This window comes from Haliotis asinina, chromosome 7 (genome assembly GCF_037392515.1).
Source record: "Haliotis asinina isolate JCU_RB_2024 chromosome 7, JCU_Hal_asi_v2, whole genome shotgun sequence".
NCBI lineage: Eukaryota > Metazoa > Mollusca > Gastropoda > Lepetellida > Haliotidae > Haliotis > Haliotis asinina.
The window spans coordinates 66,209,868-66,235,896 of NC_090286.1; the positions used below are offsets into that span (position 1 = coordinate 66,209,868).

At 39.9% G+C, this 26,029-nt stretch overlaps 2 protein-coding genes across 5 annotated transcripts in view; one reads left to right on the forward strand and one right to left on the reverse strand.

Moving 5' to 3' along the window:
- Nucleotides 1-4,624, forward strand: part of LOC137291693 (tRNA dimethylallyltransferase-like) — a 96,493-nt gene extending 91,869 nt beyond the window's left edge. The window contains exon 13 of the mRNA XM_067823129.1: nucleotides 3,978-4,624. Coding sequence (XP_067679230.1) covers nucleotides 3,978-3,996 — 19 coding nt within the window. The 3' untranslated portion in view covers nucleotides 3,997-4,624. The remainder of the gene's footprint in view (nucleotides 1-3,977) is intronic.
- Nucleotides 4,350-26,029, reverse strand: part of LOC137291694 (F-box only protein 25-like) — a 62,172-nt gene continuing 40,492 nt past the window's right edge. For 2 of the 4 annotated variants that reach the window (XM_067823130.1, XM_067823132.1), the window contains exons 6-8: nucleotides 18,650-18,909; nucleotides 12,963-13,035; nucleotides 4,352-8,169 (exon numbers count right to left, since the gene is read on the reverse strand). In XM_067823130.1, coding sequence (XP_067679231.1) covers nucleotides 8,077-8,169; nucleotides 12,963-13,035; nucleotides 18,650-18,909 — 426 coding nt within the window. In that variant the 3' untranslated portion in view covers nucleotides 4,352-8,076. Of the gene's footprint in view, nucleotides 8,170-12,962; nucleotides 13,036-18,649; nucleotides 18,910-26,029 lie in introns of all 4 variants that reach the window. The other 2 variants (XM_067823131.1, XM_067823133.1) reach the window with 2 other exon arrangements.

Below are 26,029 nucleotides of genomic sequence, written 5' to 3' on the forward strand. Positions count from 1 at the left end.
ATTGATGCATGTGAGATACGAGACACAGGTAGGGTGATGTTACATTGATGCATGTAAGATGTGAGACACAGGTAGGGTGATGTTACATTGATGCATGTAAGATGTGAGACACAGGTAGGGTGATGTTACATTGATGCATGTGAGATGCGAGACACAGGTAGGGTGACATTACACTGATGTATGCAAGATGTGAGACACAGGTAGGGTGATGTTACATTGATGCATGTAAGATGTGAGACACAGGTAGGGTGATGTTACATTGATGCATGTGAGATACGAGACACAGGTAGGGTGATGTTACATTGATGCATGTAAGATGTGAGACACAGGTAGGGTGATGTTACATTGATGCATGTAAGATGTGAGACACAGGTAGGGTGATGTTACATTGATGCATGTAAGATGTGAGACACAGGTAGGGTGATGTTACATTGATGCATGTAAGATGTGAGACACAGGTAGGGTGATGTTACATTGATGCATGTGAGATACGAGACACAGGTAGGGTGATGTTACATTGATGCATGTAAGATGTGAGACACAGGTAGGGTGATGTTACATTGATGTATGCAAGATGTGAGACACAGGTAGGGTGATGTTACATTGATGCATGCAAGATGTGAGACACAGGTAGGGTGATGTTACATTGATGCATGTAAGATGTGAGACACAGGTAGGGTGATGTTACATTGATGCATGTGAGATACGAGACACAGGTAGGGTGACATTACACTGATGTATGCAAGATGTGAGACACAGGTAGGGTGATGTTACATTGATGCATGTAAGATGTGAGACACAGGTAGGGTGATGTTACATTGATGCATGTGAGATACGAGACACAGGTAGGGTGATGTTACATTGATGCATGTGAGATACGAGACACAGGTAGGGTGATGTTACATTGATGCATGTGAGATACGAGACACAGGTAGGGTGATGTTACATTGATGCATGTGAGATGTGAGACACAGGTAGGGTGATGTTACATTGATGCATGTGAGATACGAGACACAGGTAGGGTGATGTTACATTGATGCATGTGAGATACGAGACACAGGTAGGGTGATGTTACATTGATGCATGTAAGATGTGAGACACAGGTAGGGTGATGTTACATTGATGCATGTAAGATGTGAGACACAGGTAGGGTGATGTTACATTGATGCATGTGAGATACGAGACACAGGTAGGGTGACATTACACTGATGTATGCAAGATGTGAGACACAGGTAGGGTGATGTTACATTGATGCATGTAAGATGTGAGACACAGGTAGGGTGATGTTACATTGATGCATGTGAGATACGAGACACAGGTAGGGTGATGTTACATTGATGCATGTAAGATGTGAGACACAGGTAGGGTGATGTTACATTGATGCATGTAAGATGTGAGACACAGGTAGGGTGATGTTACATTGATGCATGTGAGATACGAGACACAGGTAGGGTGATGTTACATTGATGCATGTGAGATACGAGACACAGGTAGGGTGATGTTACATTGATGCATGTGAGATGTGAGACACAGGTAGGGTGATGTTACATTGATGCATGTGAGATACGAGACACAGGTAGGGTGATGTTACATTGATGCATGTGAGATACGAGACACAGGTAGGGTGATGTTACATTGATGCATGTGAGATGTGAGACACAGGTAGGGTGATGTTACATTGATGCATGTAAGATGTGAGACACAGGTAGGGTGATGTTACATTGATGCATGTGAGATGCGAGACACAGGTAGGGTGACATTACACTGATGTATGCAAGATGTGAGACACAGGTAGGGTGATGTTACATTGATGCATGTAAGATGTGAGACACAGGTAGGGTGATGTTACATTGATGCATGTGAGATACGAGACACAGGTAGGGTGATGTTACATTGATGCATGTAAGATGTGAGACACAGGTAGGGTGATGTTACATTGATGCATGTAAGATGTGAGACACAGGTAGGGTGATGTTACATTGATGCATGTAAGATGTGAGACACAGGTAGGGTGATGTTACATTGATGCATGTAAGATGTGAGACACAGGTAGGGTGATGTTACATTGATGCATGTGAGATACGAGACACAGGTAGGGTGATGTTACATTGATGCATGTAAGATGTGAGACACAGGTAGGGTGATGTTACATTGATGTATGCAAGATGTGAGACACAGGTAGGGTGATGTTACATTGATGCATGTAAGATGTGAGACACAGGTAGGGTGATGTTACATTGATGCATGTAAGATGTGAGACACAGGTAGGGTGATGTTACATTGATGCATGTGAGATACGAGACACAGGTAGGGTGACATTACACTGATGTATGCAAGATGTGAGACACAGGTAGGGTGATGTTACATTGATGCATGTAAGATGTGAGACACAGGTAGGGTGATGTTACATTGATGCATGTGAGATACGAGACACAGGTAGGGTGACATTACACTGATGTATGCAAGATGTGAGACACAGGTAGGGTGATGTTACATTGATGCATGTAAGATGTGAGACACAGGTAGGGTGATGTTACATTGATGCATGTGAGATACGAGACACAGGTAGGGTGATGTTACATTGATGCATGTAAGATGTGAGACACAGGTAGGGTGATGTTACATTGATGCATGTGAGATACGAGACACAGGTAGGGTGATGTTACATTGATGCATGTGAGATACGAGACACAGGTAGGGTGATGTTACATTGATGCATGTGAGATACGAGACACAGGTAGGGTGATGTTACATTGATGCATGTGAGATGTGAGACACAGGTAGGGTGATGTTACATTGATGCATGTGAGATACGAGACACAGGTAGGGTGATGTTACATTGATGCATGTGAGATACGAGACACAGGTAGGGTGATGTTACATTGATGCATGTAAGATGTGAGACACAGGTAGGGTGATGTTACATTGATGCATGTGAGATACGAGACACAGGTAGGGTGATGTTACATTGATGCATGTAAGATGTGAGACACAGGTAGGGTGATGTTACATTGATGCATGTAAGATGTGAGACACAGGTAGGGTGATGTTACATTGATGCATGTGAGATACGAGACACAGGTAGGGTGATGTTACATTGATGCATGTGAGATGTGAGACACAGGTAGGGTGATGTTACATTGATGCATGTAAGATGTGAGACACAGGTAGGGTGATGTTACATTGATGCATGTGAGATACGAGACACAGGTAGGGTGATGTTACATTGATGCATGTGAGATGTGAGACACAGGTAGGGTGATGTTACATTGATGCATGTAAGATGTGAGACACAGGTAGGGTGATGTTACATTGATGCATGTGAGATACGAGACACAGGTAGGGTGATGTTACACTGATGCATGTGAGATGTGAGACACAGGTAGGGTGATGTTACACTGATGCATGTGAGATGTGAGACACAGGTAGGGTGATGTTACATTGATGCATGTGAGATACGAGACACAGGTAGGGTGATGTTACACTGATGCATGTGAGATGTGAGACACAGGTAGGGTGATGTTACACTGATGCATGTGAGATGTGAGACACAGGTAGGGTGATGTTACATTGATGCATGTGAGATACGAGACACAGGTAGGGTGACATTACACTGATGTATGCAAGATGTGACACAGGTAGTCACATTTCACTGATGCATTTGAGATATAGGAAGGTGACAGTCTGTAACATTAATTGTGACAGTTGACATTAAATGAGTCATTGCATGTGATATTGAGCGTGAAGTGATATCAAGTGTATATTGTGTGCAGTACATTAAGTACTGCACATGGGTGTTGCATTGCATGTAAATTATTAAGTGTAACACTGCTTGTAACTGGTAAAGGGTGCCACTGGGTACAATATACATTGTGTCATTTGAAGTGTGGTGTCTTGAGAGTGGCTTTATGCGTGACACATGTATGACATGTATTAGTTGCCATTTTGCGTGATGTGTCTTGACCATTTGATTTCAGTGATGAAGCTTCCAAATGACCAGACTGATGCATGAGAAATGTCTTCACATCCTGTGGGGTTGGGGGAAGGGAAGTGGATGTCTTCACACTTCCTTAGCAACTCGGCCTTGGACCAATATTCTTGGAGGGAGTGAAATGGACGAACAACCACACACTCACCCCATATTCTTCTCTTGTACTGCACTGCCTCCAGAGATTTAGAATCTGGTAGTTCTTGTTGCCAGGCCTGCTGCTTATTGTTAGAGGAATAATACAAGGAGTGCCAGGATTGGGTCTGCCTGTTCAAGAGTAATTCCGGGCAAGATTATGAGTAAAATTGTATGTTCATCACGTGTCTCCCCAACAACACACAGTGAAAACACAACAACTTCATATGGTCATATTTTTAATTCAAATTCAGAATTGTCTCCAACAATAAACAGATCTAGACTTGTATTAGCAACTGCATCACTTGCTTTGCTTACGACGACTATGTAAGTTAGTATTTCACAACTAGTCAACAAATGATGCATCACATGAATACTTGTGGAGTTGTAATGTCACAAATAATGTTGTTATCCTAGGTCCTCAGACGGCAGTGCTTACGTATGGGTGATGTGTCACATACATTGTAAAAACTTCAGGATAAAGTTGTCTTTTATATATTAGTGACAGTTTTATTGTCATTTGTGTGATTAGAAAGATGACAACAATCATTTCTGATGTGTCCAAAAATCCACAGTACAAGGATACTGAAAATGTTAGAATCTATCTAACAATGTTATCATAAGTATATGTGCTCCTCTGCCACAAAATAACACCATCAACAAAATTGTTGGAAAACATAGAAATACAAATGAAAGTTGCAGGGTCTATGTGACAGCAGCTGATACTGAGACCATGTGTAGGTCCCTCACCTCCTCGAGGTGCTCACAATGGCCATGTGTCACTTGTCTCACAGCCCTACTACCCAGAAACACACACACACCTTGGAAGAGGTCACACACACCATTCTATTTCACTTAACTTTTACAGGATAGCCAGTCTCTGTATTCCCCCATTTCCACCCTGTGAGACTGGTAAGTCCCAATAGATATCCTGAAGACTGTTGATGCTAAAGCATGAAAGTGACTATTGATTAATATCAGCCTGAACCTCCTTGCTAGACTCACAACATTGCTGCTCTGTGCGAAGATCTTTACATGAGGCATTGTTGCCCCGCATTGTGTGTGCAAAGCCACTTGTCAAACTCCAAACAAACACAACTCTCACACATTCTGTCTCATTAGTAGTCAAAATATATCTTCATGTACCTTGTTAACCACACATTGTCCAACTTAGATGACTAATATATTTACATACTGAAGGAGGACACCTTCACATCATACTGATTTGCCTCATCACAAGGCAGTGACCATCTGACTGCTCACTTGTAAAACACTGCATTCTGTTCAAACACAACTGCTTTCATGCATGAAACACTGACACGCACTAGCCTCTTATTCAATATTTAAACATGTGACATACCAGAAAAAGGACATTGAATTCTGAGAGACAAATTGTTTCCCTGTACAGCTGGAACTCCACTCAACAAGGCAATGCAACATATATATCGCTCATGAGATGACACTGGCTGCTTAATAATATAGTAATATAAAATAATATAAATGTAACCATGAAACTATGTGCTAGTCTCACCTCTGCTGATCTTGGCAACATCACAACCTTGATCCAGTCATCAGCAGGGGACATAACTCTCAACATACATGAAGCAAGAGATATATGACAGTGATTCAGGGTTAAAGGTCACACATCATCAAGAATGAACAGATTTATCCCAGCAGACAAAAATGCATTAACAATATTATATCTTGGTAGTGAGTAAACGAGTAGTTGCTGGACATGTAAGTACTTGATACCCAACACTATCACAGCCACACATACATGACACATCTGTCAACATCTTGACACCACAGGTCGGGAACAGTAGTCTAATCTTTGTTGTGTACACAAACTAGTAAATAACCTACTCCTAACATAAACAAAACAAAACAAAACATGTTGATTGTGATAAGCACACTCTGGCACAGAGAAAACTCAATGTCTGGTTTATTGACACTTACACGTCAATCGCTGACCACATGCAATTAACACTATAAACAAAGAGCCGGCTGAGCGTATTGGCCAATGAACCAGTGGCCAATGAAAAAGATGCGTTACACTTCAGTGCACACCCACCAGCTCTGACTGGGTTTGGTATCACTGCTACTTTGTTTTGAAGGAGATAAACCAAAGTACAAAACATTGCACTTTTGATTTCCAATTACACTCTTATAACTTTGTTTATTTGTTTTTCTTAATAAGCAATGCATTTTATATATCATGAATAAGTGGTGGCTGCGTTTTATTAAAGTTTGATTTCATTTTTTGGTTGCATGTGACTTGTAGTTAATTTTCCAGTGTGAATCCCAGGTATTGATAAAGAAGTGTCCTGTATCCCAGTGACGTTGGGGCTGCTCACTACAATCTATCAGTCACCGCTGATACAAACCGCCTTCCAAACCAGTCTGCTTGACTGACAGCATTGCAAGGATAAACTACAATCTTCATGTTGAAAGTGGTTAGTGAACTTAAAAGAACTATAAAGCCAAGTGTCAGTGATGCCATTGCAGGGATCATTGGTAGTGGGTGGGTGCTCTCCCCTTGCACAGGGAATCAAATACCATGTGGTAAAGACACAAGAAAGTGTAAGGTTGTACATCCAAGTCCTGCCAGCAGGTGCCCCCATCCAGTCCAATGGATGTTCTAAGTCGGTCATGTCATTTATTGTTTGTATAATGTCTTGGTGCATCAAAATCTGAGGCATACAGGAGTGACACTCTAAATTCACCTGCTATTTCAACTTTGATTGTCACAAAGACAATTTGGCGTAGAACACCAGAGGCCTATCTCCCACAGGAATAAGCATACAGACATACACCATCATAAAATGGTAGGAAATAAATATAGTACAAAATACAATATAAAAACAAGCATACAGTCCGAATAAAACACATACAAATATATGTACATGAATGTAGTAGATAAATAAAAAGTCTTTCAGCTTCCTACAAAATGCCTTTGTTTAAGTGTAACACGGTCACACACTCACCACATGGTTGGCATCTTGCATTGACTTGCACAGTATCCAGTGTCATGGACAAACTCTCATTACTTTGTTTAACAGTATATAGCTTCAGATCTCGCACAACAGCTGTTAGCACATATCACAGTTGACAGACAGACCCTACAGTGAACCACCCACTCAGATCAATCATGGCACTTGGATTAAACAGAAGTGAGTGAAGTACTCATAAAACCCCAACTACAGCAATGCTGCATAACTGAACTGGGAGCAAGGACCTGCTACTAGATCATCACATAGACAGTGTTGTCTGGGTGTTCCTGGTATCACAGTCGCCAATATACAGCTGCATGTGTCAGCCTATGCCACCATGTCCTTGTAGTGGTGTGCTGTTGACAGACGTTGAGGTTCATTAAACTCATCATCTGTGTAGTCACAGTTTAAAGTTGATAATACAATGGTCTTTGGTGGAACGTCAGTACTTGTAACAAAAAGTTGGTAAGTTACTGGCTTTGAAGGACTTTGAATATACAGCTCTCATATCACATGTCATCTTTGAAAAATACTGACAAGCATGATGATATTGCCCATAGAGCATTACTTCACAAGGTGACCAGCACATGTAGAACTCACAACCAGGCTGCAGTATTAAAATATGATGAAGTACAAACATGGCATAGGTGCAGCCAAGTCATGACCTAGGCTTGTATTTGTGGTCCTGTGTCTCCCGGCCTGACCACCAACTACAGGGACATGTAACAGTGGTTTCCTTCCTCTGTGCACCAGATTCCAAGAATCCATCCAAGCCATGTTACCTGCCCAGTAGACTGTAATTCACCTCATTGATCACATAGAAACTGTATATGGTGTTGCTATAAAGCCATGTTGTGTGAGGTGATCCTGGCTCTGTGACACGAGCCTGTATGTTGACGCTATCACAAACAACAAAGCCTGTATGACATAATGCTGGTGGTGCTGGGCCGAGGACTAGACAGTTCATATGTACAGAGAGAAAAGCTTGAGGAACTCCTCAGGAGTGAGAGGTGTAAATGCTGGCGGCTCTTCACTGTAACAAGGGTGCCCCAGTGACTGAAACAGATGTTTATTCACAAATGAGCAAATTCACGCTGCATTTTGAAAACTGACACGCTTGACTGTGTGTCTGGGTGGGAATGGGATCTGAGCGCCTCCTGACTCGTATTAACACACTGGAATGATGATCAAAGTTACAAGGGGTTGTCAAGAAGTAGTGAGCCTAACTATATTCTCCACGTCCTATGTTTGTAAAGTTTCCATTTCATTGTGAAAGGATCATTAGCAAAGCCATATGCAAAATTTCACGAGATATGAGTATGATATTTGTAAATGAAAATGATATGTCCTTTGGTACTTTTTGGATAATGATATGTCCTCAGGTAATATGATATGTATAATATGTTCAGAATGATATTGGACGTGTTCCCTTCATAATCAACAGCCAACGATGAAGTTTGCTAGATTTAGATATAGACAGGGGCTGTTTTAAAGTACACCCCCACTTTGATTTTTCACAAACATTGTTTCCAGATATTCAAGCTGTTTATAATATACTGGGATCTGACGTGTGACCATTCAGGATTTAGCTTAAACCCTTGGCATCATGTATGTATAGTGAAAACATTAGAAACAGTAATGTCCTTTTGACAACATTATCTGGAAGGGGGTGGGTAGTGTCTCTTTCAAGCTCTTTCAGTAGACATGAAAGGAGGAGTCACTTTAACAAGTGATTGTAATTTCGAAACTACTTTTTTTAGTAGACTTCTACCTACATCAAACACATGAAATGTTTCTTGCATATTTCATTTCCTGAAATTTGTGATGCATATATTGCAAATTTTGCATTTTTAGGGGGTACCAAGTTTAAAAGTCAAACAAAATAGGAATTGTGAGTCTGGTACATAGCAAACCAATTTACTTGAGGTTGACAGATATTGTGTGAAAAAAAAAAAAATTGTTAAAAAAAACCAAACATAAGTCATAAAAAAAATGAAACATATCATTGTCTTGGTGAGACTCACTGCTTTTTGATAGCCCCTTGTATTGTCTGGATTTCCCAGGAGACATAGCTTGGATGGGTCATGTGGTCTATACTGCAATGCTTCACAGACCACTGATACTTATCTGATCATTCACAGACCATTGATTCTTATCTGATCATTCACAGACCATTGATACTTATCTGATCATTCACAGACTACTGATACTTATCTGATCATTCACAGACCATTGATACTTATCTGATCATTCACAGACCGCTGATACTTATCTGATACTTCACAGACCACTGATACTTATCTGATACTTCAAAGACCATTGATACTTATCTGATGCTTCACAGACCACTGATACTTATCTGATCATTCACAGACCATTGATACTTATCTGATCATTCACAGACCATTGATACTTATCTGATGATTTACAGACCACTGATACTTATCTGATCATTCACAGACCATTGATACTTATCTGATCATTTACAGACCATTGATACTTATCTGATGCTTCACAGACCACTGATATTTATGTGATCATTCACAGACCACTGATACTTATCTGATCATTCACAGATCATTGATACTTATCTGATCATTCACAGACCATTGATACTTATCTGATCAATCACAGACCACTGATACTTATCTGATCATTCACAGACCATTGATACTTATCTGATCATTCACAGACCACTGATACTTATCTGATCATTCACAGACCATTGATACTCATCTGATCATTCACAGACCATTGACACTTATCTGATGATTTACAGACCATTGATACTTATCTGATCATTCACAGACCATTGATACTTATCTGATGATTTACAGACCATTGATACTTATCTGATCATTCACAGACCATTGATAATTATCTGATCATTCACAGACCATTGATACCTATCTGATCATTCACAGACCATTGATACTTATCTGATGCTTCACAGACCACTGATACTTATCTGATCATTCACAGACCACTGATACTTATCTGATCATTCACAGACCATTGATACTTATCTGATGCTTCACAGACCATTGATACTTATCTGATGCTTCACAGACCATTGATACTTATCTGATCATTCACAGACCATTAATACTTATCTGATGCTTCACAGACCATTGATACCTCTCTGATCATTCACAGACCATTGATACTTATCTGATCATTCACAGACCATTGATACTTATCTGATCATTCACAGACCATTGATACTTATCTGTTCATTCACAGACCATTGATACTTATCTGATCATTCACAGACCATTGATACTTATCTGATCATTTACAGACCATTGATACTTATCTGATGCTTCACAGACCACTGATATTTATGTGATCATTCACAGACCACTGATACTTATCTGATCATTCACAGATCATTGATACTTATCTGATCATTCACAGACCATTGATACTTATCTGATCAATCACAGACCATTGATACTTATCTGATCATTCACAGACCATTGATACGTATCTGATGCTTCACAGACCATTGATACTTATCTGATCATTCACAGACCATTGATACTTATCTGATCATTCACAGACCATTCATACTTATCTGATGCTTCACAGACCATTGATACTTATCTGATGCTTCACAGACCATTGATACTTACCTGATCATTCACAGACCATTGATAATTATCTGATCATTCACAGACCACTGACACTCATCTGATCATTCACAGACCACTGATACTTATCTGATACTTCACAGACCACTGATACTTATCTGATGCTTCACAGACCATTGATACTTATCTGATCATTCACAGACCATTGATGCGTATCTGATGCTTCACAGACCATTGATACTTATCTGATGATTTACAGACCATTGATGCGTATCTGATGATTTACAGACCACTGAAACTTATTTGATCATTCACAGACCATTGATACTTATCTGATCATTCACAGACCATTGACACTTATCTGATCATTCACAGACCATTGATACTTATCTGATCATTCACAGACCATTGACACTTATCTGATCATTCACAGACCATTGATACTTATCTGATCATTCACAGACCATTGATACTTATCTGATCATTCACAGACCATTGACACTTATCTGATCATTCACAGACCATTGATACTTATCTGATCATTCACAGACCATTGATACTTATCTGATCATTCACAGACCACTGATACTTATTTGATCATTCACAGACCATTGATGCGTATCTGATCAATCACAGACCATTGATACTTATCTGATGATTTACAGACCATTGATACTTATCTGATCATTCACAGACCACTGATACTTATCTGATCATTCACAGACCATTGACACTTATCTGATCATTCACAGACCATTGATACTTATCTGATCATTCACAGACCATTGATACTTATCTGATCATTCACAGACCACTGATACTTATTTGATCATTCACAGACCATTGATGCGTATCTGATCAATCACAGACCATTGATACTTATCTGATGATTTACAGACCACTGACACTCATCTGATCATTCACAGACCACTGATACTTATCTGATCATTCACAGACCATTGATACTTATCTGATGCTTTTCCACAGACCATTGATACTTATCTGATCATTCACAGACCATTGATACGTATCTGATGCTTCACAGACCATTGATACTTATCTGATCATTCACAGACCATTGATACTTATCTGATCATTCACAGACCATTCATACTTATCTGATGCTTCACAGACCATTGATACTTATCTGATGCTTCACAGACCATTGATACTTACCTGATCATTCACAGACCATTGATAATTATCTGATCATTCACAGACCACTGACACTTATCTGATCATTCACAGACCATTGATACTTATCTGATCATTCACAGACCACTGATACTTATCTGATACTTCACAGACCACTGATACTTATCTGATCATTCACAGACCATTGATACTTATCTGATCATTCACAGACCACTGATACTTATCTGATGCTTCACAGACCATTGATACTTATCTGATCATTCACAGACCATTGATACTTATCTGATGCTTCACAGACCATTGATACTTATCTGATCATTCACAGACCATTGATACTTATCTGATGCTTCACAGACCATTGATACTTATCTGATCATTCACAGACCATTGATACTTATCTGATGCTTCACAGACCATTGATACTTACCTGATCATTCACAGACCATTGATAATTATCTGATCATTCACAGACCACTGACACTTATCTGATCATTCACAGACCATTGATACTTATCTGATCATTCACAGACCACTGATACTTATCTGATACTTCACAGACCACTGATACTTATCTGATGCTTCACAGACCATTGATACTTATCTGATCATTCACAGACCACTGATACTTATCTGATGCTTCACAGACCATTGATACTTACCTGATCATTCACAGACCATTGATACTTATCTGATGCTTCACAGACCATTGATACTTATCTGATGCTTCACAGACCATTGATACTTATCTGATCATTCACAGACCACTGACACTTATCTGATCATTCACAGACCATTGACACTCATCTGATGCTTCACAGACCACTGATACTTTTCTGATGTTTCACAACTGGGATCAGCTGTCATGTATGTCAACACTCAAGACATTAGTCATTACTAAAAAATTTAAATGTTTGAAGAATACTTTTCAATGCTGAATAGAAAATCTGAAGCTAATGTCTTTTGAAGTGAGATTATGCATCATTCATCAGTAATGGTTTAATACTAGATAACTCTTGGGGGAGATTCTGTGTGTCTTGAATGGCACCAGTGGTTTCTGTAGCACTAACTCAGTCTTCAACTGACTGACATATAATGTCTTACCTGCCAGAAGATATTGCTGCAGTGTCCACACAGGGCCAACATGTCAGCATAACTGTCTTTCTTCCCAAACCGCCTGCAATGACATAAGTGATGATATTTACTTACAAAGGAAACATACCATACACATCTGTACTGGGTACATATGACCTTGACATACAGACATTCACAGCATACAGATGTGAACTGGGCACTGTCGTGTTATTGTGGTGCATGATTATGCACGCTAGGCTTGATGCACGAGCTAGCGAGCAGACGACATGACTTCTTCATTTCCAGAGGTGCATACAGGAAGGACCATATTCCTACACCACGCATGCACATGTGGCGGACAAGATCTGAAGCACATGTTAAAGCCGCTGACAGAACACAGTTGCTACCAATAGCCTATAGATGGATAGATAACATCACATCCCCCTTGTTTAACAAAATACATGTATGTCGGAAGGCAACTTTAGAGTTCATAGTTCCTGAGAAGAAGAATGTCAGAAACTTGATATGAAATGGGGAGTGTTAATATTACGCTAGTATGCACCTATCCAACACTGCACAATCGTCACAGATGAACAGCAATAACCTAAAGTAATCTTTGAAACTGAAACTGTCTTTAGCACGAACTGGAACTAGAAATGCAACATTAACACATTAACTATAAAGTTCATATTGATAATTTTCGTCGAGGCGTCTCACTTCTCTTCCTGGACTTAAATGTTCATATTAATAACTTTTGTCGAGGTGAAGGGGAGCTAACTCTTCACCTGCCCTCTTGTTGTGATAGTGTTTCTGATTAGTTTGACGAGACTTGAGGTGCCGCCTTACATTGTCCCTGGTGTAGGAATCGTTGCCAACCTTGACTGGTAGATTTGCTTTCATTCTCCTTGAATTAAGAAGTTGGGCCAGCGATGGAAAATTGTGGTCAATTGGAGTTGAGCAGAGAATGAGCATCGCTATATCAAGGCCCACTCCGGAAAGTTTTGCTTTCTGTAGTGTGAGTTTCACAGTCTGGATTTGTCTCTTGATGAAACTGTTGGATTGAGGGTAATATGGGCTAGAGGTGATGTGTTCAAAACACCATTTCTCTGCAAAAGCAGTAAAGTTTGAAGAAGAGTAATGTGTCGCTCACGAGCCTCTCAGGAATACTTTGCTCTGCAAAGATACTTTTGAGATTCTTTATCATGGCTTGGCTGCCTCCTGTACCAGTTATCTTCCTTACAAATGGGAACTTAGAATAGTAGTCATATAGTATCAGGTACTCATCCCCTAAAAGTAGAACAAATCTGTTTCGAGAACTTGCCAAGGTCTCGTTGGTAGTTGGTGTGATAGAAGTGGTTCTGCAGGTTGTGACTTGTGGAATTCTTGACAAACATGGCGTTCCAGCCAACCTTCCAAGGTTATTTTATTTTCAGGTCGTATGGCTGGATCCTCAGCAGCATGCGTTGGAGTCTCTGTGGTGCCGCAGACAAGTTCTTCAGGTGGATCATTTCTAATGGTTTGTGGTCCTTCTCTACAGTGAATCTCTGCCCATATAGGAATGTGTGGAATCGTTCACATCCGAAAACAACTGCCAGCATTTCTCGTTCTATGTTGGCGTATCTCTGTTCAGTATCACCGAGTGATTTAGATACGAAGACAACAGGCTTGTCCTGTTGCAATAAGACTGCTCCAAGTCCTTTTGTAGATGCGTCCATTCTTAACACAGATTCTGCCTGAGGGTCGAAATACAGTATGGTTCAAAATTATTGAGAATAGCTAAAGCATTTCATATTATTAAACGAGAACAAATCAGATAAAATTGAATGTATTGTGAAAGTGAACTGACCTTTTCATGTTGTGTAGGTAACAATTTAATATTTTATCAAGTTTCCTTGAGCTTCACGGCACAGTCTAAGACGGGTAGGCATACTTCCTATCAGAGAGGTTAGTGTCTCGTGAGTTATGCTGTCCCAGTATCGGACCACTTCTCTCTTCATGTCTTCAATTTTTGTCAACCCCTTTTGATTCACACATTCCTTCATCATCCCCCAAATGTTCTCAATGGGATTTAAGTCAGGACTACATGCAGGAAATGGTAATGCAGTCACATTTTTCTCCTGAAACCACTGCTTGGCATGTTTTGCGGTGTGTTTAGGATCATTATCTTGCTGCAAAATCCAGTCATTTCCATAAAACACATGTGCACTTGGAAGGAGAAAATTATCTAATATGTTAGTGTAGCGTTGACTTGTCAGATTTCCCTCAAACACCCTCAGCGGGGTCGTTCCTAATAAGGATATCCCTCCCCATACATGAAACTTTGGGCTGTATTTAGGTCGTCGATACAACGGTGCTGACGCAGACTTTGTCCATATTTTCACTATTGGGATATACCCATATTGAGCTTTCATCAGTAAAAATCACATTTTCCCAGTCAAAGTTTTCATGTGCCAAACACCACTCAACACACCTGTCTTTATGTTCTTGTTTCATGAGAGGAGAAGGAATTCCAGTCTTTTTCTCCCATCCAAGATCAATCAAATTTCTTCTAACTGTACATTTTGATACAACTGTTGATCCCCTTTCTATCATTTCATACCTGATGTTGGAGATGCTTGCCCTTTGCTTTTTAGACACTAAAATTCCCAGCCGGACACGATCTGAGAAGTCCAATTTTCTGGGTCTCCCTGCTCCTTTCTGGTGCCCAAAATCCTTTCCCTCTTTAAAATTCTTCCTAATCCTATACACAGTAGAGAGAGGAGTTCCTGTTCTCTCTGCCAATGTATTTACATCATCAATTCCTTGATTACACAACTCAAAAATCAACCTTCTTTTATCTTCAGCAGACATTGTTGACAGTGCCGAGGAAAATGACGTCTGCTACAAATTCAGGGGAGGTAACTCTAATTGTACTATACTCAGTAGGCCAAGATGAGTTACCTCCCTTATACCATTACTTAGTTTTAAGTATCAGTGAATCAGTTGAGGTGTTAGGATAGCTCCAAGTAAGAAGAAAAATTCTCAATAATTATGAACCAGACTATATGTTAGAGTCACTTTGTTGCATACGCTTTCCTTTATCCTATCAAATGCTGCTTGATGGGTTTCATTCCACGTGAAGTCAGCGTCCTTCTTTATTAACTCTCTTAATGAGGCGAAGTGATCCAAGAGGTGGGGTATAAACGGTCCCATGTATGTAGCTATCCCAAGGAATTTTTTAACCTTTTTCGAGCCCATCGGAGTTGGGATGTCTTGGATGGCCTTTACCTTGTTCGGGTGTGTGTGAACTCCTCAAATGTTGGGGTCTTGTAGTGTGGTCTCTTGATAGCTCTGTTGAGGTCTTTGGGATCTAAGCATACGCATAGGCGTTCATTGGCCTTTCACTGTAGGCTAGACTTGTCAACAAGTCTGTAGGTTCGTTGACCTTCTTGATTACTTCCATCCTTTCCATGTTGTCAAGTTCCTTCTTGATTTCATCCTTTAGGTGTACAGGGCATTTACGTGGTACATGCACAACATGTGTGACTGTAGGATCTACAGTAATGTGAAATGTACCTGTGAAATTTCTGATACCCTTGAAGAGATCTGGATACTGTTGCAAGAGTCCCTGAGTGATATAGGATCTGTGGCAGTCTCTTTTACTTACCAGTGGATAGTGACGAGACCTAGTTTCCTTGCTGAAGGAAGTCCCATGATGACTGGGTAGAAGCAGGCTACAGTCTCCTTTCCACTGAAGTGACATGGCAGAGTTATCTTTCCATACTGTGGTATCTCGGTGCTGTTGTAAGCATTCAAAATTGTAGATGATGATATCACCAATTCAGGTAAGGGAGTCCCTACTTTCTTTATCTTGTGTGGAAACATTTTCTTGAATACTCGTAATGGTAGAATATTACCTTGCGCACCTGTGTCCACTTTTGCTTTGAGTTTCGCTGGTCTATTGGACTCAAGGGTGATATCAATATTGGCATACACTTCGTCTCTTCCATCTCTGTTGCCTGTAGTGCTGAAGATATTAATGGTTTTGAATGTGAGGTCCTCAAAATCCTTCTCCAGGTTTCTGGTTGGTTGACCTGTTGCAGAATGACTTGACCTGTTATGGCTCTTTGACCTTGACATTGACCTCGTGATTCTTTTTCCTCTGTAGGAATGGTTGCTGTTATTGCATTTTTGATATTGACGTCCTCGAAAATGTCCTCTTCCTCTCCCACAGCACACACTTTGCCAGTGGTTACGACCACCACACTTCTCACACACTGTGCCATGTGCAGGGCAAGTTTGTTGCCTCGTGTGGTTTCTACCACACCCATCACACTCTGGGGAGGAATGGGCTATAGAATCTACATTCTGAACACCTTGTAGCTGAGCCATGTGTTTTAAGGATGCTTCTTGCACACAGGCAATGTCCATTGCTCCTTCTAATGTTAGTGTTTCATCTTTACCTAACAGCTCTTTTCGTAATTCAGACATATTGGTTCCAAAGATTAACTGTTCTATCAATCTTTCCTGAAGCTCCCTGTTACCAAATCTACACTTGAGTGCTTGTAACTTTAATCTTGACAAATAGTTGTCAACAGGTTCATCAGTATTTTGCTTGAATCTTTGAAGATACAACCGTTGGAGACGATAGTTAACCGTAGGTTCAATTTGTGCTTGAAATTTGTCAAGAATATATTTGGAATCTTTTTGCTGTTCAGGGGTCAAGGTTCCTTTCGCAAGCTGCCACCATGTCATGTTATTGTGGTGCATGATTATGTACGCTAGGCTTGATGAATGAACAAGTGAGCAGAAGACATGACTTCTTTATTTCCAGAGGTGCATACAGGAAGGACCATATTCCTGCGCCACGCATGTGCATGCGGCGGACTAGATCTGAAGTGCATGTTAAAGCCGCTGACAGAACACAGTTCCTACCAATAGCCTATAGACAGATAGATAACATCACAGACACATGTGACATTGACATACACAGCACACAGATCTGAACTAGGCACATGACACTGACATACACAACATACAAATGTGAACTGGGCACATGTGACATTGACATACAGAGATGAACTGGGCACATGTGACATTGACATACAGAGGTGAACTGGTGACATGTCACACTGACATAAAGAGGTGAACTTGGCACATGTGACATTGACATGCAGATCTGCACTGGACTCATTTAACCTTGACATACACAGCACATAGATCTGAACTAGGCACATGACACTGACATACACAGCATACAGAGGTGAACTTGGCACATAGATCTGAACTAGGAACGTGACACTGACATACACTGCATACAGAGGTGAACTTGGCACACAGATCTGAACTAGGCACATGATACTGAAATACACTGCATACAGAGGTGAACTTGGCACACAGATCTGAACTAGGCACATGACACTGACATACACTGCATACAGAGGTGAACTTGGCACACAGATCTGAACTAGGCACATGACACTGACATACACTGCATACAGAGGTGAACTTGGCACACAGATCTGAACTAGGCACATGACACTGACATACACAGCATACAGAGGTGAACTGGGCACATGTGACATTGATATACACACAACATTCAGATCTAAGAGACCACCATGAATAGTGACATGTCACTATCACACCACTTGTGGTTCATCAGAGTGGTAACTGTGTGTCACTTTGGAGTTTTCTTTGACATGATATACTGTAAATACTGTCAACAATTAACTTACTTGAAGCATCTTCTGTAGATGTACTTCCAGTCAATGGTAGGCTGGTTGATGGCCACAGGCAGAAAGGTCACAAGCTGTTTGTCTGTGAAATGGAAGAAGCAGAGTTGCTTCCATAGCTGTGCTTCTTGCGACAGCTCATAGATGGTGTGGTTGGTTTGGGAGGTGCGCAGGATGTCCTTGTGGTCTGCCAGGCAGCTCAGGATCCCCCGTATACAGTCTTCTGGTAGGTCCATCATTGTCAGCTTCCCGTCATTCTCTCTCTGTGGAAGTAGATAAATAAGCGTCACAAGTCAAACAATGTGTAGCTTTCCTACTTTGAACGTAGACAATACAATAAAAGCCAAACAATGTAGACAACTGACACATGCATAACACCTGTGGTAGACAAGTGACACCTCTGTCATTTGATGTATAACTCTCTTACAGTGAAGGTAGAAAAGTAATACATACCAAATGGTATTTAACTCTCCTGCTGGGAAGGTAGACAAATGTCAAAAGACAATTTATACCAATCATACTTGTGAGGTAGACAAGTGTCAAAAGTCAATGTATAAGTCTGCTCCTGGGGAGGTAGACAAGTGTCAATTGTCAACCTATAACTCTCATGCTAGGGAGGTAGACAAGTGTCAATAGTGAACATATAACTCTCATGCTAGGGAGGTAAGTAGTATAAATAATGGGGGTTCGGGACCAGCCCATAATATCAATCATATAATAACCTATCCTTCCCTCACTCATCTAAATTAATAGACCCCCATAACATGACCACTTTTAATGTACCATGTAAAAGTTTACAATTAGTGATGCACTATGAGTGGCACTTAGTATCAAATGAAACTCTTCTTCTGAGATTTTATTGTCATTGAGTTCGGTGGAAATATGATCTTCCATTGTGTTTAACTTTGATACAGCAAGGATTCTAATTACATCGTGTTTCTTTGCTTTATGATTCAATTTGTGGGATATAAATTTAAACACTGTCAAAGCAGTTCCTGTAATAATAGCTGCAAATTCAAGTCCTAACACCACAGGTGTGACTATGATTATTGTCAACAATTCAACTGCTACTGCTCCTAATCCCATAGTAGTTGTCATTAGTGTTGTATCAGCACCATCTATGTAGTTTAAAGCTCTATTGTATTTTTTATGTAGTGATGCTCGAATATCACTCTCTTGTCCTAGCTGTCATCTTATTTCACATATCTGTTTAAGTTGAAACCCCTCTACACTCCCTTTTACATTTCCTTCTTCATCTAGGGTTGGATACAGCCCCATTCTGTGTGTCTATAAAATATTTTATATATTATTTTTAATTATGTCATTTAATTTTTTATTAATATATTTAAGGCTTATGAGGTTTAGATTATCGTACAGGTAAATGGGTGAAACATTAATATGTATGTTTTTATCTACAATATGAATCCCATTGGGGCTTATTAATGGCTCGTAGCCTTGCCTTATTATGATTCGGCAATGTTTATTCTCATGTGTTTTAAACCAAAATATTCTCAGTCCATCTAGAAGTATTCTTGGCTCAGAAATCTCTGCGAGATATGCGTCTATAATTAATGTGGTGTTTGGTTTCATACCATAATTTGAATCCGAAAAAAAATCTCGTTGGTAATTGTAAATACTGCAAATGACTAAACTGGTATCCAAGTTGACTGGAGCTAACATGTTGCCAGTGTGACCTGGTATTCATAATACTTGTATAGTAGTATCTTTTAAGGGATTAAAGGATGTGAGAACGATTCTGTTAGTAATTTTGGAAACAAAATCATTTTGATTAAAAAAGATGTAAGGGTTGGTTGGTGCTATTTTAATTAACCAGTCAAGCTCTGTAAAATCTGCTAGAGGCATTCGTTCCTATGCGTCGTCTTTAAAGTATAGGAGGTATGGGGTGCCTTCTTCACAAGGTGAATTGAATCGCTTTGTGTCAAGCTAGATCACCGAGTGTTACACTGGAGTGATTGGTTACCACTGTTTATATAGTTGTTAGAAAATAGTTTCCAATTGTTTTTCTGATAATGTCTCAGACGTGATCTTCAAACTAATAAAATTTAAATGATCGGAGAGAAAAATCTTGGTTAGAGATATAATGTCTTCTAAGGTAACGACGACATCTTGCATGCTTGTTCGTGATTCATGCATCACACGCACATAAATAGAGCAAACTAGACCAATTCATTTTGATTCCCTTCACGATCTCAGTAGTTGACCTAGGTAGACCCGGATGGCTAGCGTTGAATTCTCCGGTACTTTTTCCATTTGGGAATACTCACTGTTAAATTCAGTAACCAACTGCAATACTTCGTTTTCCCTGGGTTTACCCGATAGCATTTGAGCTGCCATATTCGAGACAGGTTTAATTAATACACTAGGCCTCTGTAATGGGACGTAAGCTACGAGCATGAGTCTGTTATTAACGACTTTGTTTAGGTAGTGGTCTTTGTTTTCTGTGAAAACGCACAGAGAACTTAGTGTTATGTTGAGAAGCCAATCGATTCCAGATGGTAACATCACCCACTTGTTATCGTCAGTGAGCATTAGATAGTATGGTTTGTTTTGTTCAACGTTCATTCTTTCAAAGTCTTCTAAATCGAGTAATTTACCATCAAACAATGGTTATATTTTCCATTCATCCTTGTCGTTGCGAACTATATCATATCGTGTGTTGGAGATAGATCTTGATGTATCTACATTAAAAGTACTACCGGAATCACCACCGAAGGTGGGAACTTCAACGCGTTTGTAAATGCTGTTCATAAGCTTAAAAGCGTATATTTTGCCATCTATTCCTGAGTCAGTAAACCCTCTAGTATCTCCTTGGTCTGATAAACCTACATTATTGCATTTTTTATTCGCAATCCCTCAGCCTTGATTACTAGCCATTATTGTACATATAGTGTTACGCTTAAGTATCCTATATTTATATTATTACTTTTTGTGCCTAAAATTGATATTTTTAATTCAGAAATATTACGATTTATCAATTTTTTATACTGTCTTGATGAAAATGACATGGTTTGTCCATCATTGTATTTTTCTGTTTTAACCAGGACAGCCCTCAACGATGTGGAAGGACTTTCACTTTTTATTTTACCCGTTGTGCTTAGCCGATCGAGATGAACATATACCTCGCTGTATGGAACTAACTCTGGTAATTTCCTACCAGTGACGGTATTATTAGGTTTTATTTCTTCTCATGGTAGCCCTAGTATAATCGCCAATGGCAGGCCTAGTCTCTGTTTGTTTACACTGTTGTTGATCAACACCAATGTTCCGTTTGAGTTATTTATTTTAAGTTCAGCTCCTAAGGGTTTAAAAATTTCATCGTTGTCACAACATATGCTGTAGTATCCATCGGTTATTAGGTGTCTGGCTCCACTAACAAACATCTTAATATTACTTTTATTAATGTTTGTCCATCGTGGGTAGTAGGTTATATCACATAGTGCTATTTTGAAGTGACCAGACGTGTTATCAATAGCGTGTGTAAGTTGAATGGTCTCACAACTCTTTATATCCGGAAGAGTAATGTACATATCATTATATTTATATATTATATAATTTAAATACATATAAGCCCGAAGTACGTTATCCAAAAAACGATAATATAAATGCCTCTAACTTCACACACATGAAAATCTTAGTTGATGAGGATGGTTCGTATTTTAAAACCCAGTTTGTAGATGTGTTTGGAAAGTATAAGCTATTAGTCACTGATGAGAAACCTGTCCACACGTGGTTTAGTAACCCGATACAGTTTTGGCAGAACCAACTCTATTTCGCGATATGGTGCGCTACAACTGGGTGCAGTCTGACGTTGACAGACACTAGGCCTGATGCCTTGAGTGAATCAGTTTTCACATTTCACGTATACTACCAGATCAGGCGTGTCCTCAAAGTGAACAGCACTCTACTTCCACAGGACAAAGCGTGGAATGTAACGAACAACACATATGATAGACGTGCTTACGAAAGGATTTGTAATGAATTTGGAATTGACTCTAAGACTGTTTGACGTTTACCAGGTCTAAACCATGGTTTACAAATCCCTTACAGCGATGGGCTCTTGGTAAAAGCATTTAAAAAAGATTTACTAACAAACTTTATGAAACAAAAAATGTTTAATATGGAAATTTTTTTCCATGCATTATATGATATTGTTCCTAAACCTACCAAATATGGACCAAAACCAGTGAAAGATGTCAGTGATGATTTAGTGAAACGAGGTATACTTAGGCAGGACTTTGCTTTGTCGAGCAATGAATGGAGAGATGATCGTATGAATCGTGATGTTGTTTTCACCGTCTAAAAAGTGGAGCAGCTTCATGGATCGGTAGATGACCGGAAAATATTTATGCTGGATACATCGAAAGGATACACTCGTGCTGCTATTATTCATTAAAACGATTCGATTAGAACTTATGTGTGGGCTATACTCAGGGCTCAATCACAGACCTGCTTTAGTATCATAGGTAGTGGAACCGCTTAAGACGCGCAGAAACAGTTCGTGGCTAATATTGAGGATGCTATTGCATCACCAGTAGATCTACCTAGTGCTATAAAACGATACCAGGACATGGTTGCAATATGCCAGGTCAAAAGTCGACTATGTGTTTGGTGTGGGATTATTTATGGCTCCGAGTGATATGCGTCTGAGAATCAATAAAATAATGGCATATAACAATGAAATAATCATCGCCACGGCCGATCAAAAATTGTGTATTAACACCGACGTCCCACGTACAACCATCAACGGATAGTGGTGAAACAGGTATAGTGACATCACCACCATAGCCAAGGTTTAAACCAGGGGTATCCCCGACAGTATTCCCCACCGTGCAGGCGTCCAATCAGCAGCATACAGATAGTAAAACAGTTAGTTGTCGGAGGTATCGCTGTCAGCCTGTATCATATTTGGTTAAAAATTCCATAGCTGTAATGTACACCAGCCCAACCACGGCAACAATGAATGCCCACAGATTTTGACTAAGCCACGTGGCGGTTTTACCCAGTGTGCTGAGCAACCATGATACAGTACTTCCTAGTATACCAGGCAGAGCTTGTGCGACCTTACCAGCGAGTTTAGCCAGGGTTTCCCCGAGTGATTTGAGATATTTTTTATCCAGTCTCTGACGTCACCACCACTCGGTGATGGGTGTGGGGTAGTCCCACTGGGGGAACCCTAACCAGTAACAAATACTATAATAGTTGATATAATGAAACCTAATGCTGTCAGAACGCTAACAATAGTGATACCTTGTTCACAGAACAAAATTCTAATCCTGCCATCTAAAGTTGCATCCTCATTTAGTATTCTATCGATTGTTTCCTGAGTGCGACTGATCTGAGTTCGAAGTTGTTCACCATTTGAGGTAGCGGATTCCAATCGTGTGCGTCTCTCATCTTCTAAATTACTAATTCGTTCAGTGATATGGCGCTTTATATCCTTGTCTTCTGTTTCGTTGAGTTTGTTTTTTTCACTAGCGATGTGCTCAAGTTCGTTCAGTTTCCCCATGTTGTTCACAAGTTCTCTGCGTATGCGCCTCAAGGCTTCATCTAGACCGTACAGTTCCCTCATTGGAAATTCAAATCCCGGTAATGGTTTATCCCAGTAACTACTCAACAGTTTTTCGTTACTGTCAGACGCTTCTGTAGCACGCTGTGTTATGTCGTCACTGGGGGTGTGGGGTATCCCCACTCTACTCAGTTTGGATCTGGTAGTTTGCAGATCTTTAATGACCTTCGGGGGTATGGGTGATTCCCCTATCTTAGGTTTTGCACCACCATAATCCTGCATGTTTAGTTTATCGTGGATAAAATTGGTACCATGGTGACTGGCTACAGTTGATAAGGCAAGTGTTTTTCTATTGCGTCTGTTAATGATGTCAATCTCTGGGTTTTCCTTAGGAAGTAGAATGCCCTTATCATCTATGGTAAAATTCGAATAGTCTCGACCCTGTGGCTCGATGTAGTTTTTGTCGTTTTTTAATCCATCTACTGTTGTTTCTAATAGTTGGCTACTCAATGACAAATTAGTAAATGAAGTATCTTCATCGTAATCGATATCAGGAGGCGCAGTAGCTCCAAAATCATCCAATCTCAAAATTGTCCATATTTTTTAAATTATATTATATTAATATAAATATGTAACAATATCATACGGTAGAAAGCTAAATCCTTTCCGAAGATTAAGAGAACCACTAGGCGTCAAAGCCATGTGTCAGTCAGTTACTATAACCAATAATCCTAGTAAAGATAGACCGGAGCCAAGTACTTGTGGTTAGATTCCCAAACTTGGGTGAGAACGACTCTATAGTTCCAGGTATGGCATGATTGGCGTTTAATATCATGTTGTCTTCGAACACCAACAAACGTGAGCTTGTGAATAATGTGGGTCGTGCTATAGCCAAGAAGACCACCACAAAAATTAGTGGTAACGAGGTGCTTAGTATAGACGATAGCGATGTGTATTACTCTTACACAGACCTATGGAAAACTAAGAGTGTACGCGAAAATGGTGCGTATCAGGGACTCGGTAACGATACATCGAATAGGTTACGTATCGGGCATATTTTCACATCAGAAGAGTTAGACAAAATATCGGTTAGTGAACAAGCAATCTATGAAGCGTATGGGAACAGGTTTTGTATCCCACTAGACTTTGAGTTACTAACTGGGCAAGCACCGTTTTACCAAGCTGCATTGGGTGACAGGTTGGAATACGAACTCACGCTCAAAGCCAAAGTTGTGCGTTTACCAAACAGTAATGAGAGTAGTTATGAGATAAACAACATATCATTAGAGTTCGATAAAGTGACTAGTCCGGATCTTGTGAGGCAGATTCGAAATCAGTACTCTGGAAAAATGACTATCCTCTACGATAGGATACTGCGACAAAAAATGGTAGTGCTCGGTAAGAGCAACATGGTATGGAATATCAACATGAATGTTGATCGATGAAAGGTATTTTAATCATACCCGTGGAGGAATACGAACCATTCAAAAGAGACAGCGAGACATTTTTCAACTCAGAGATCACCTAAGTAGAAGTGACTATAGAGGGAGTGCCTAATCAGTTATTTAGCCATGGAAAGACAGCATACCAGCAGTGGGATGAAATAAAGAAGCCACCAACGATAAAACGAAACTCAATAGTCGACAACGTGGTCAGTGACCTGGATCTACACTCCGAGAATAGCGGTGATTACTTAACCTCAAATTATGCGTTATGGTTGGATATGAGATCGACGGATGATAACACCCTACACAGTACTGGTCGTGGCATTGAAAATGGAAGCGAGGGTATAACCATTCAAATAACGAAGAATGCTCAAGAACCACCTGGTAAAATAAAATTATATCTATATATAA